The 13,940-nt window shown below is 48.0% G+C and overlaps 1 protein-coding gene across 3 annotated transcripts in view; it reads right to left on the minus strand.

The window, feature by feature from the left end:
* Positions 1 to 13,940, minus strand: part of HLTF (helicase like transcription factor) — a 1,760,895-nt gene that overhangs the window by 1,074,661 nt on the left and 672,294 nt on the right. For all 3 annotated transcript variants that reach the window (XM_069618321.1, XM_069618322.1, XM_069618323.1), the window contains exon 12: positions 2,101 to 2,177. In XM_069618321.1, coding sequence (XP_069474422.1) covers positions 2,101 to 2,177 — 77 coding nt within the window. The remainder of the gene's footprint in view (positions 1 to 2,100; positions 2,178 to 13,940) is intronic.

A 13,940-nucleotide genomic window follows, 5' to 3' on the forward strand; every position in this document is an offset into this window, starting at 1 on the left:
CCTGGGAGTCCAGAGGATCTTCCTGGAGCTCTTGGCCAGCTTAAAAGAAATGCACACAAACTGGTGTTCCTCTCCCTGGCTATCCGGTTCCAACAGCGATTGCAGTGGAAACTCGACCAGCTTCGAGAGGATGTCCAGGAGGCTTTCTTTGGAGTGGATTGGTCCCACCAACTCAAAGGGAAAAATCGTCCTTGCAGGGGCTTCTCTGTCGATACGAATTTGGAGTTTCAGCACAGCAGCAGGGCTTCACCGGGCAAACCAACAGTCCAGGAGTTGCAGCAGGCGTCCTCTTCAAGTTCTTCTTCGGATTCCTTTGTCCAGTGGTCGACTCTACCATCCAAGCCAAAAAACCTCGCCTTTTATGCAGCTTGCTCTCATTCATTCCAGTTTAGCTGTCAGTCACCCAGCAGAATCACCTAAGAGTGCATTTCTGTCTCCTAGGAGACTAAGCACAGGGAGTTTCGGGCACCTCCCTTGCTTCCTGACCCCGCCAGACACCATGGAGCCAGAGGAAGGCTTCATTCGTGAATCTGGGTGCTGAGTCTAGAAAGTTACAAATGTAAGTAAAGTCAATTTCACTTTACTGCTCTGGGAAACAGTAGTTTGTCCCAGAGAAGGTATTTAATCCTTTGGGAAATCTGAAAGACTGCCCTGTCTCACTTAACTGAAGGAGCTGTGTGACACAATATAAAAGATGATACCTATGAAGTTTGTCAGACTCCACAACCAACAGTAACAGTGTACAAAATCACATTAAAATACACGCGAGAGTGGGGAAAAAAGGGGTCTCACTCTCTCCAGGTTAAAAAAATCAAGTCCTCAAAATCCAGCACAGTTGCTGGGGGGTCTCTAAGGTAGAGGGAAATGGCACATTTCGGAGAATTCTCCCCAACACGTTCCCTCGGACATTGATCCGGTACTAGGACGCAGCCCCTCGGGTGTACACCCGGAAGAAGAACCTTGCGGTTCCTCAGCACTGTGTCCGGAAGGATCTGACGAGACCTCAGCCGTGAGGCCGGTAGCTGGACTAGCCTCGGTGTGCGTGCCGGTACCAGAACCCGAGAGGTTCCTACCGCTCAGGTTTTTCCTCTGGAAGGAGTCACCCTTACGAGGTGCGATGGAAAATAGCAGCCCTCCTTTAGGCCTCGATCTCTGTCTGACAAAGTTCTTCAAGTCCTCTGGAGGCAACTTCTTGAAGAGCTCCCTTCACCTAGCTAACCTGTTCTTTAGTGTGCTTGGAGTCAATGCGTCGCACACGGTGCAACCATCCCAGCCGTGGCCAAGGCAGCGGAGGCAAAGTGCGTGGGTGGGGGGCAGAGGGGGTTGAACGTAGGAAAGAGCCCCTCGCAGGCTGGACACCTGCTGAAGCCCGCTGAAGTCAACATGTGCTGGGGAGGAGCACGGCGCTGGAGGACCAAGTACCTAAATGACAGATAAAAGACAAAAAGATAGAAGAATCCGGGGATGAGTGAGTGGAATTACATGGCAGGGCCAAACCCAGGAGCGCTGGTGAAATCGGCCCATTCCCGTCGACGTGTTAAAGAGGACTGGGGGTTGGCATCAGTGGGCATGGTCAATGTAGCGCATGCTCCTAGGGTAGCACCCCTGCGCGCTGCTACATTTAAAGGGGAAGAAGGTATTTCTGGTGAAAAGGGTTCCATCTCCCGTCCCTAGGAAGGGACGCCCATGCAGTATGGAGGAAAGGGGACGGGACGCAAGAGTATGTATCAGTGCTTCCCTGTGTTGCATGATCTGAAAACAGGTTATCCTAAAAGCAAGCTTTGTTGCAATATATTTGGCATTCCTGTTCCGGCAACAGAAAAGGATCTGGAAGGGCAGCAGACTTTTAGGGAGAACTTGAGTGTCTCAGACAGTAGACCACTGGTGCCAAGAGACCAACAGGTTACATTGCGTAATGATAGTGTCCTATTTAAAGTGATGTAAAGCATTCTGCCCTTCAAATTATGAAACACTGGCTACCATGACTGGAGAACAACTGTTATAGGTCGACCAGGAATCTTGCCACGGTGAGATAGGGGAAGGAGGCAGAGCAGGCATATATCACAGTATGTATAGGAAAGATGAAACAAAAAAGTATACCTTTTGATTTTAAGGGAATCACCTCTTCCACCTCGGAGTCACTGCTAAATGTATACTTGGCTTTCTTGGATTTCAGCCTAAGAAAATGCACACAATATACTTAAGAATTAATACATAGTTACATGTTATGAATTCAAGCCAAGTAAAATTTTGTGTAAATCTGTTAGATAAATACAACACAAATCAGATATTTTATGTTAGGAGGCTTCATTGCAGTAGCACACTTCAGTATTCATGCAGAGTTGCAATTCAGCTTGAGAGTTAGACAAAAGGTGGATAGGAGCTCCATAGAAATGTAACAATGCAAAGACAAAGTATACAAAACTAGAACAAACAAGCATTGGCAATGCCAATTGTTTTGGCGTTTACTGATGTTATTTGCATTTTGCATTTATCAGCACCTGATTACAAAGAAGAGATTGTAAAGTGTGAGAGGAAGGATGAGATAGTAAGGTGGGCAGTGCAAATAAGACCATATGTAGGGTGGGTGGGAATTGCATGGTGGGGTTACAGATAAAGGGGGTGAGTTGAGCAGAGAAAGATGGGGAAGGATGGGTGGGGATAGAGCGTGAACGTAATCACTTATGAGCTTGTGATCATAGTAATGCTTTATGAACCAATCAGTATCCCACAACGTCTGGTAGGTCTGCTTTGCCATCCACTCCCTGTCCCTGCCCCGCGGAGTGTGGGTGGGGACTATCAGGAAACTAGAAGGGCCTGTTAGATGACGGCAGCCTCCTTACAGTTTGCTGTCAACGTGACAAGCTGCAAACATGCTACGCCAATGGGCCTGTGGGAAACAAGACAATCTGGTTTGGCCTTCATGCCGGTTGAAACACAAACTACCACAATGCACCTTTCACATTGCTAATGGACTACCATACAATTTACCCATTAGACAGTAACAATTATTGGAGTACATACGATAAAACGGGACGCTACAAGCTAAAAAAGACGATCCTGACAAGCGCTGTCCTTTCAAACCTCCATCATCTGGGACTCCACCATTAAATTGTCATTCTAGGCAACCAGTTGCAACTGAGATAAATGCTAAAAGTATGACTCCCAGCAATTCAGGAATGCCCGAGACCTACACAAGGAGGCAATCATGCTATTCCTTGTGAAAACTTAAGTTGCTGCCACTAATTTCAAGTTTGGGATACCTTGTTAATTTATTAAGCATATGTTAACTGAATTGTTGAATCATACGCCAGCTGAGTCATGAATACTGTATTAGGGGATGCTATCTGCACAAGCCCTCCACTGACCCATTACCTGGGTCATCTCTAACTGCCTGTGGGGCCCTCTCCAACTGATGGCGAGTCAGTGGCAGATGGGCTTAATTGTTCTTACAACAGGGGCAGCTGAGAGTTAAAACATTTTTCTAAATATGACAATGCATTACTTGCCATAAAAAGCATTCGATGGTTGTATCTGCTTAGATTCAAATGCTGTGCATAGTCCGACATCCAGTGGTCACTGCGGAGTATTGCATTTTGTTTTTCATAGTCGAAAAGGGGACGTCGACAAGGCGTGTCTGTAACGCTATCCCTATAGTGACGTGCAGTGTACCCACAATCCCTCACGCGTCAAAGTCCCTCTGTTTGTATTTTTTCTGCCCTGAGGGAGCCTATTAGACGTGAGTGAGTACAGAAAAGAGAGATATAGAAGAAAGTCTATGTTCCTTCCATCTGAGCGGGGAGGAAGGTTGGGCGCATGTGAATCTAAGCAGATACAACCATCAGAAATGCTTTTACGGTAAGTAATGCATTGTCTTCTGATGTTTGTTAATCTGCTTAGAATCACATGCTGTGCATAGACTAGCAAGCAGTACCCGGAGTTGGAGGTGGGTTGCGGGAAGGAACAGTAGAGAAAAGATGTCTTAATACTGCTTGTCCCACCTGGGAATCAGATCTAGAGTGGGCATCTAGACAGTAGTGTTTTGTAAAGGTGTGAACAGAACTCCAGGTTGCCGCTTTGCAAATGGACTTAAGAGGGACATTTGCAATGAAAGCTATGGAAGCCCCGGTGCCTCGAGTGGAGCGTGCTCTTGGCTTGAACGGTAGTTCTCTCTTAGCAAGAGTGTAACAGATAGTGATGCATTGTACAATCCATCTAGAAATAGTGGATTATGAAACTGCATCTCCTTCTCTTCCTGCTGCCACTGAGACAAAGAACTGATTAGTCTTTCTCAATGGTCTAGTTCTTTCCATATAAAACATAACGGCTCTGCGAACATCCAGTGTATGCAGGCTCTTCTGCTCTAAGTTTGAAGGGTTTTGAAAGAACGTTGGTAGTTCTATTGATTGGTTGACATGGAATTTAGAGATACATTTTGGTGCAAACCTAAGATGTGTACGTAGAACCACCTTACCCTTGTGAACTGTTACAAAGGGGTCTAGTACAGAAAGCGCTTGTAGTTCACTTACTCTCCTAATGGAGGTGATAGCTATTAGAAAAGCAGTCTTAAGAGTGAGGTCTTTGTAGCTTTGTGCATGGGTTCAAAGGGTGACCCCATGAGCCTAGTTAGTACCACATTTAGGTCCCATCCAGGAGCAGGGTAAGCTATGGGAGGGTGGATCCTCTTCACTCCTTCCATGAAGGTTTTAATAACTGGGACTTTCGACCATGACACTTTAAGTTGGGAAGTGGTGTATGCGGAAAGTGCAACTAAATGGACTTTAATAGAGATAAACATCAAGCCTGAGTCTAGTAGGTGAGTCAGGTACAGAACAATTTTTGTGGGAGAGCAGTCAACTGGGTTGATGCTCCTTCCTCTACACCAGATGACAAATCTCTTCCATTTGCTAGAATAAACGTGACGAGTGTTAGGCTTTCTAGCCTCCCTGAGAATGTCCATGCATCTCTGCGGGAGCTGTAAATGTCCAAATTCTATGATCTTAGGAGCCAGGCTGCTAAGTTCATGGTCTGAGGGAATGGATGTAGTGTCCTGCCCTTGTCCTGTGACAGCATGTTTTACGGGCAGGGAAGTTTCACTGGAGGAGATAGGGACATCTCCATCAAGTGAGCGAACCATGGCTGTCGGGCCCACATAGGGGCCACCAGTATCATGGTAAGTTGTTCTTGGTGCATCTTGTGCACTATCTTGTTGAGAAGTGGAGTCGGGGGGAAAAGCGTAAACAAATTTCCCTGACCATGGTATCGATAGACCGTTGCCCTTGGATTGGTTCTGGGGGTACCTGGAGGCGTAATCTTGGCATTGGGAGTTCTCCAGAGTTGCGAACAGATCTATTTCTGGGAATCCCCATTGTGTGAAGATGTTGAAGATGATGTCTTCGTGTAACCGCCATTCGTACTCCGAGGGCAGAGGGAAGTCTCTGCTGAGTTCGTCTGCTAGCAGATTGAGGTCCCCTGGTACATGTTGTGACAATAGGAACATGTGTCTGAGAGCCCACTTCCAGATGTTCTGGGACAGCTTGGACAGTCCTGGAGAGTGAGTTCCCCCTTGCTTGTTGAGGTAGTACATGGCTGTGATGCTGTCCGTGAGGACCATCACTGTCTTCCCTTGCAGGTGTGCCTGGAAGGCTTTCAGTGCCTTGAACACAGTTAGTAGCTCCAGTAAGTTTATGTGCTTGGATGCTATGCTCGGAGTCCAAACTCCGTGAGCAGTCTGATGGGATAGGTGAGACCCCCGTCCTGTGAGGGATGCGTCTGTGGTTAGAGTGGCTTCCACTGCGGGGGTGACGAATGGTTTCCCTATTACCAGGTTTTCCTTCGACCACCACCGTAGCGAGAGAACCAAGGCTTGCGAGACCACCACTAGATCGTCCCATTGTCCGCTGGCATGACACCACTGGCTGTTGTGCCACTCTTGCATTGGGCGCATGCGCGCGTGAGGTACCAAATAAATACATGACGCCATCATTCCTAGTAAGCGCATTGCTTTGCGTACAGTCACCTCTCGACCAGCCACATATTGAGGGATATGAAACAGCATGTTTTGGACCCTCTCGTTGGAGGGGAAGACGAGGCCGTTCTTTGTTCGAATTAAAGCCCCTAGGAATTGTTGGATCTGGCTGGGGTCTAAGCTGGACTTCTTCTCGTTGATGGAGAAGCCCAGTTGAAACAAAAGGTCTACAGTCCTTTGGGTATTTGAGAAGCATATTTCATAAGAATCCCCCGTTATGAGCCAATCGTCGAGGTAAGGGTATACTGGGATGGACAATCTGTGCAGGTGGGCCGCTGCCACTGCCAGTACCTTCGTGAATACTCTCGGCGCTGATGCTATGCCGAAGGGTAGCACTCTGAACTGGTAGTGTTTGCCTTCTATCATGAACCTGAGGTATTTTCTGTGCGCTGGCAACATTAAAATATGAAAGTATGCATCTTTCATGTCCAGTTTTGTCATGTAATCTCCCTGTGAAAGCAGGGGGATCACCTACTGTAAAGTCACCATACGAAACCTTTGAGGTTTGACAAATTTGTTCGCTGGGCGCAGATGTAGTACAGGGCGCATGGTTAAGTCCTTTTTGGGTACAAGGAAGTACACTGAATAAATACCTTCCGTTACCCGAGATAGAGGTACAACCTCTATAGCTCCTTTTTCTAGTAGTAGTTCCACTTCTTGAAGAAGGATGGCGAGGTGTTCTGGTGACATGCGTCGTCCCCTTGGGGGTCTGTACGTAGGGGAACTGTTGAATTCTATACGGTAACCGCGGGCTATGGTTGATAGTACCCAGCGGTCTGATGTTATACCCTCCCATGCTGGAAGAAAGGATGTTAACTGGCCCCCGACCGGGCGATGCATGGGAGGGGACCCGAATCTTCGAGTCATTTGGTGTTGGTGGCTTGGGAACCTCTCGGGGTGGGACCCCAACCTCTTCCCTTGCCACAACGTGGTCCTCTTTGGTTGTATTGTCCACTGGTGCCTTGGTTAGAGGACCAGTTACCTGCAGAGTATTGCTGCTGCTGTTGTTGCTGCTGGCGTTGGCCTCGAAAAAAGCATCTGTTGCCATAACCACGTGTGTTGGGAGGCCTTGAAATTTGGTATAGGGTTTTGATGGTGTCAAAATCCTTCTTTGCAGTCTCTGGTGCCTCATCCACCGCCTTTCCAAAGAGGTTGGCATCTTTTATAGGTTTGTTAATTAGAGATGCTTGTGTTTCAGGTTTAAAACCTTAATTACGTAGCCATACATGGCGTTTGAGGAGGATTCCTTGGACTAGGGAACGGCCAGCCGTTTCTGCAGCATCCAGAGTATTTTTAATGATGCTTTGGTTGACTAAGGTCCCTTCAGTAACCGTGGCCAGAAGCAGAGTACGTAGGGGTTCCGGTACCTCCTCTACGTCCTTACGTAGTTTGCTCCATTGAGCATCTGCGTAACTTGCCAGCAAAGAGTTGTTGTTGGCAATTCTTGCGGAAAAGGCATCCGAGGCTGTAATCCTCTTTCCTAGGGCATACAATTTTTTACCCTCTTTATCTGGTGGTGCCTCGCTGGTTGACAGCGGGACCCCTGCTCTTTTCCTTGTATTTGTCACCACTAAGGAGTCTGGTACAGAGTGGCCCCTGACGTAGAACGTGTCCGATGGGGAGGGACTACATTTTTCTATCCTCAGGTTGACCCCCTCTGACCAACGCGGGTGTAGATAGCAAAGGAATAATTTGTCTCTTTACTGAGGCGAGGAGGGGAATGGTTTGGCTGACAGGGGGTTTCTCCTTGATGATCTTTTCTACAAAGTCTATGTCAGGAGAAATTTCCCCAGTCTCGATTTCGAAATGCGCTGCTGCCTTGCGTAGTCGTGCATTAAATGTAGCTTGATCGTCTATAGGTGACATATTCCTAATATGTGAGTCCTTAGGGGGAGGGGGGGCAAGTTTAGGGCGTGTGGGTCTGAAAAAACTGATGGGGACTGCCAGGGCTGTGAAGCGCCTTCTTCTGGGTCTTCTTCAAAGCCCCCACCACCCATATCTGGGTTATCTTCAAAACCTTTCTCCTGTAGGTTTTGTTCCCCTTCGTTGCCTAAGAATTCGTCATCCTCCTGAAAGTGCGGGTCCTCTTCAGTGAGGTCATATAAATCTACATCCTCTTGGAGGGGATTAAACAGCCTAGGGTACTTGGCCCTGGGATCCTCCGGAGGTCCCTCTCTTGATCTCTTGGGTGTTGGAAGGTTCTGAGTCTCCATAAACCTCTCCATTTTGTCCATTCAAAACTGGAGTCTCTAAAGGTTTCTTGAGGTACCCCACCCCAGAGCGGTCAGGGAAAGAAAAGGGAGGGCCTTCAGTTTGAAAACGCTTCGACCTATCCCATAACATCGAAGATAGGTTCCCGTCGCCTTCTGAAAAGCCTTCTGGTAGGCTACGAGTCCCTCTCGACAGAGGAGGCAGTTCCTGCCTTCCTTCTGACCTTTTCGGCATCTCCCGGGCTTTGTGAGCGGTGATCGACGTTTCTTTCGCCGTCCATCTCTGGCTATCGGTGGAAACAATCTGCGCCAGGCTCTCGACAACTAATCTGTCTGTCGAGGGTACCTCTGGCGTCGACCAGGGGAGTTGCTAGGTCTGGAAAAGACCCGGGGCTAAGCTGATGTCGGTACTGTTGGGACTGGGGGCTAGCTAGTCTTTTGGCTGTAGCTCCTGAGATTCTATCCGGGGCTACAACCAAAAGATCAGGGGCTATAGCCACCTTAGCCCCCCCCTAGCAACGCCCCTGGCGTCGACGTTACAGGCATCGCTTGGCTCTACGCCAACGGGCGCTCTCTGACGGTGCGCGTCGTCTCGCGGTTTAGTGATAGCGCCCTTATCGGGGGGTAGCCCAGTCGCTACTCGTGTTTGCGGTTGCGAGGGGGGCTTTAGACTCTTACGGTCTGAGGAGGCCGCCGGTAGAACCTGCGTCTCCGTTGGCGCTAATGCTCTCTTCGTCTTCGACGAGGAAGAGCCGTGGGTCGTGTGTTTATGGGAGTGTTTTTTTGTGTGCGTCAGTGTTGCCTGGGTGTTCATCCCCATAAGCAGGGCGTGAGCCGAGCTTGTCGGGGCCGGGGACAGACGAGGAGCGTGAACGCTCCTCAGATCGGTCTACGACTTCCGAAACGAAACGGACGTCGGGATATCACATTTCTCGTCATATTCGGCGGCGGCGGCGGGTGAGGAATCAGACCTAGACATGGCATAGGCTGCCCACCTTTTGACCCTGCGGTCCTTTTAAGTCTTAGGCTTGTGGTCGAGGGGCAAGCAACGGTTACACAGTTTATGCTCATCTTTCCAGGTAAACTTGCCCTTGCAACGCGGGCAAAACCTAAAGGGTGTCCTTTCCATAGCTGAGGAAACGATTGCATGTGATAACCCAGAAGGAAAGGGAGGGGAAAGGGAAAGGCATTCTCAAAGAGAAACAAATGTCCCACGACCCCACTCTCCCTACTGTATTTGGCCGGCGAGGCCAGGCCACGTGTTCGGCGAACAACCTCCTCCATCAAAGGCACCGCCGTGGAAGATCTTGATCAGCGGTGAAACAGCTTTGCAGCTACGACGCCGAAGGAGGGATGTAAAGTATTATAAGTTAATAACGACCAAAGGTCGAATAAATGTTTTTGCAATGTCTCGAGGAGCTCCGCGTAAAGACGACCAATATCTGGGCGGAAAAAAACAATCTGAAGGACCTCGACGCGTGAGGGATTGTGGGTACACCGCACGTCACTATAGGGATAGTGTTACAGACACGCCTTGTCAACGTCCCCTTTTCGACTACGAAAAACAAAATGCAATACTCCCCAGTGACCACCGGATGTCGGACTATGCAGAGCATGTGATTCTAAGCAGATTAACAAACATCAGAAATATATACTACAATACACACGGTAATGGCATTTCTGATGTTCGAATCTGCTTAGATTCACATGCTGTGCAAAGGCCGACATCTAGTGGAAGCTGCAGAGTATTACAGTTGTTGTTCTCGAAACGGGACGTCGACAGGGCGTGCCATTAATACTATCCCTAGTGTGACGTCCACTGTACCCATGATCCTTCACGCGTCGAGGTCCCTCTGATTGTTATTTTTCTGACATGAGATAGCATGAAGCGTAGCGCGAGTGCAGTTGAATCCAAACAGATACGTTTCAGACAGGCTTATAAGCATCCATGCGCCTTCTCTCCGAGAGGAGGAAGGGTGGGCGCTTGTGAATCCAAGCAGACACAAGCATCAGAAATACAATAACCATGAGTAATGTATCCCTTATGAGGCTTGTGGATCTGCTTGGATCACATGCTATGCGAGCAGTGTTAGACGAAGGTGGTGGGATGTGAGAAGGTTCATGGGCGAACAGATGTCTTAGAACCGCTTGTCCCACCTGTGTATCCGTCTTGGAATGAGGGTCAATGTAGTAATGCTGAGTGAAAATGTGTATTGAGCTCCATGTAGCTGCTTTGCAAATGCTGTCTAGAGGGGCATTTGCAATGAAAGCCAGAGTGGCTCCTGTGCTCCTTGTGGAGTGAACTCTGGGCGTAAAAGGCAGTGTCTTGTTTGATAGGGAAAAGCACAATTGTATACATGTGACTATCCATGAGGGATCATGGGTACAGTGGGCGTCACACTAGGGATAGTATTACTGGCACGCCCCATCGACGTCACTTTGAGTTTCGAGAACAACTGATATACTCTGCAGCTTCCACTCTATGTTGGCCTATGCACAGCATGTAATCTAATCAGATTCCACAAGTGTGTGTATATATATATTCAGTAAGAAAAACGTTATTAACGGGACGTTATGGTTAAAGTGCGCTACTAAAAACCTATGAAATTCACTAAAAAAAAACTTTGTTAACGGGACGTTATGGTTCAAAGTAAAACCGAAAAACCCTTGAAATTTGCCAGTTATGGTAAGCTAAGCATATATTTTCTTTCCGAGATCAAATGGTAAGCTAAGCAACCATAACTCGCGCCACCACCGTGCACTGCTAGGACTAACACCCAGGACATCAAAGATGACATCAGAAATGTCATTGATGATATTTTAAAAAAGGTAGCAGGCGCTCCTCTCCAGAAAGAACATGGCATGATAACCTGTTCTGAGATGAGAGTTTGCAGCACACGCTTTTTGCTCACTGTACCTTTCACAGATGGGAAATATCCATTTGCAGATCAGTCTTTGTCCCGCCCACATGGGCAGTCCAGCACCGAAATGCTATGGCAATTCCTTTCTGAACAAGAGTACCACCAGCAACCCCATACACGTGTCTCAGCCTTGTTGGGCCTCATCAGTGAGGTGAAGCTGTGCCTCTGAGCACTGATGACATCACATGTACATTTACTTTTAATGAAAACTTTGTAGAAGGTGTTCTTATTACAATGTTGACCAAAAGTGTCAAGGATCATTAGAATAAATATCAAGTGCAAAGTATGGTGTGGATTCGTCGAAGTGGACATATATATATTGTTAGGCAGAAACCTGTGCAGTTCCCTTGGGGACCACTGCAAAAGATTTAAGACTACAGGTATAGCAGTAAACCCACTTGGTAGCAGTCTGCACCACCCAGATTTACCTGGTAGCTGTGGCTGAGCAGTCAGACTTCCCTCAAGAAGAGTTAGGCAGTATGTAAAGTATACACAATAGGTACTCAAATACAATAGCACAAGCAAACACTGACCAGAGCTTGGTTTCAAAAGTATATAGTTATTTATTTATTAAACACACATAAGTTGAAATCACTCTAGCAAAATATAGTAAAAACACTTCAAACACAGTTATAATGAAAGCAGTTTCAACCCTTACTCCTATCTAGACAACTCTAGGTTAACACCACATAATTAAAACAGAGGTGAGCGCTTAACGTTAGATGACACTCTAGTAGGTTCAAGAAAGGGATAAAAAGAAACAGAAATGGGTTAAACACACCACTCTAAGGTCCAGAACACTTGCAATAGGCTCAAAGAAGCACAAAGTCACAGGTGAGCAAAAGTCACTAGGCAGGGCCCACTCTTAGAGTAGCCGGAGCGAAAATGTGCCCAAGATCACACTGTTATTAGGGATTCAAAGTCTTGCAAAGAGTTAGAAAGAGTTTAGGGTGGCTTAGAAAGTTTAGCCAGGGTGTTCCCGGCACTCCCAGGTTCGAAAGCCGGGGGCTAAATCTACCCCGTACAGTCGGTGGCAAGGGAAGCCAGGCGGAACACGGTACCTTAAGCGGAAAGGGTCCTCCAGCGGTGGCAGTTGTTCCAGGCAGTGGTAGCAAGGCTCGACGTCGGTCAGGGGAGAAGAAGTTCTCGCTGAAGAGCAGAAGAAGAGGGTCGTTGCACTGCCCGGGAAGAAACCAGCCGCGGAGTCCTCCGGTTAAAGGGTTGTACCGACTTTCGTGGTTGGGGTAAAAGTGGTGGGGTTCCGGTTGCCGGGGTGCTTGGCACTGGCAAGGCGGCCACGAGATACCTCCAGGAGCGGAAAGAAGGTGAAAACTGGTTGTCCCCACCAGTCAAGGGAAGGAGCCACTCCGTTAAGAGTTCTCCTCGGTCGTCGGGAAAAGTGGTGAGACGGTTCAGCAGGGCTCCACCGGGTGGTGTCGTCGAAGCAGGTCGGCTCAGCTCTTCCCTCGTCGGATTCTTGGTCCTGTGGCGACTTCTGAAGTTCCAGTCCCCAAAGCCCTGCTTTTATGCAGCAAACCCCCATTCACTTAGCCTAGCTGTCACTCAAACATGCTAAGTGGTGAGCCGGCCGGCTCACCACTTGGGCCAATCAGGACGGAGTGCGACTTGAGTTACCAAGGTAACTCAGTCCAGGGTGCCTAAATCCCCCTCCACCCCTCCTAAGTACCCCAGACAGAGTGGCACCACTTTGGAGGGCTTCTGTGGAGAAGCCCGCCAAAAGTGGAACAAAGGGCTCCACTTTGGGTCAGAGTTACAGAGGCGAACGCCAACGCCATTTTGGAATCAAGTTTTGGCAAAAAGTCCCAACCGGAGTTATAATAATAAATATATAAACCGGCGGTATGTTTAAGGCTACCGTAAATAAATAATTAAATGTGTTAGCCTAAAACAATGGGAAATCCCATAGGGAAATATTCGCGGTCGAATATAAAAAGTAGTTTCCACTGCCACCAGCCAAAACTCGATCAGGGGGGACGGAGACGTGCCCCCTCGACTAACAGACCCTGGGGCAATCGAATTGCCCCAGCCAGTACGTCCACAATATGATGGTTTGTACTGGTTCTGTTCAGGATTCAAGACTAGCAAAGTCTTTGGTGACTTTACATGCCCTGGGAGACAGTAGTCAGTCCCAGGGTATGGAGTCTATGTTGGGGAGTCCCTAGGACACCCCTGGGTCACGGCACAGAGGGTGCTGTGTAACCCACATCACAAAAATACATGAGGCCCTATGGAGTAAAAGACCCCATAGCCCATTCAACACAAGGTTTAACCAAGAAAACACACTTCAACATGTCCAAGAGTGAGGGTAAAAGAGTCTCACTCTTGGCAGGAGAAAAAAAGAAACCCCAGAAATCCAGCAAAGCTGCTGGGGGACTCACTAGGTAGGGAAATTCAGCCTAAACAGAGAATTCTCCCTAACACTCGCCCCCCCCAGACTAAGGGACAGGAGGATTTAATCCACTCCTGGATGAACCTCATACCTCTAGTCGATGATATACATCCTAGAGAGTCCATCAGCATTTTGATGGTGACACCCTGACCTGTGCTCAATGGTGAAATCAAACCCTTGCAGGCAGATTGACCATCTCAATAGTTTTGGATTTTCCCCTTTCATTTGCATTAACCATCTCAAGGGTTGGTGGTCAGTCTGAATAACAAAAGTAGAACCATACAAGTATGGCCTAAACTTCTTCAGTGCCCACACAATAGCAAAGCATTCTCTTTCGATTGTTGCCCACCTTGTCTCAGGATCCTTCAGTT

This window comes from Ambystoma mexicanum, chromosome 10 (assembly GCF_040938575.1).
Source record: "Ambystoma mexicanum isolate Mex_15411 chromosome 10, UKY_AmexF1_1, whole genome shotgun sequence".
NCBI lineage: Eukaryota > Metazoa > Chordata > Amphibia > Caudata > Ambystomatidae > Ambystoma > Ambystoma mexicanum.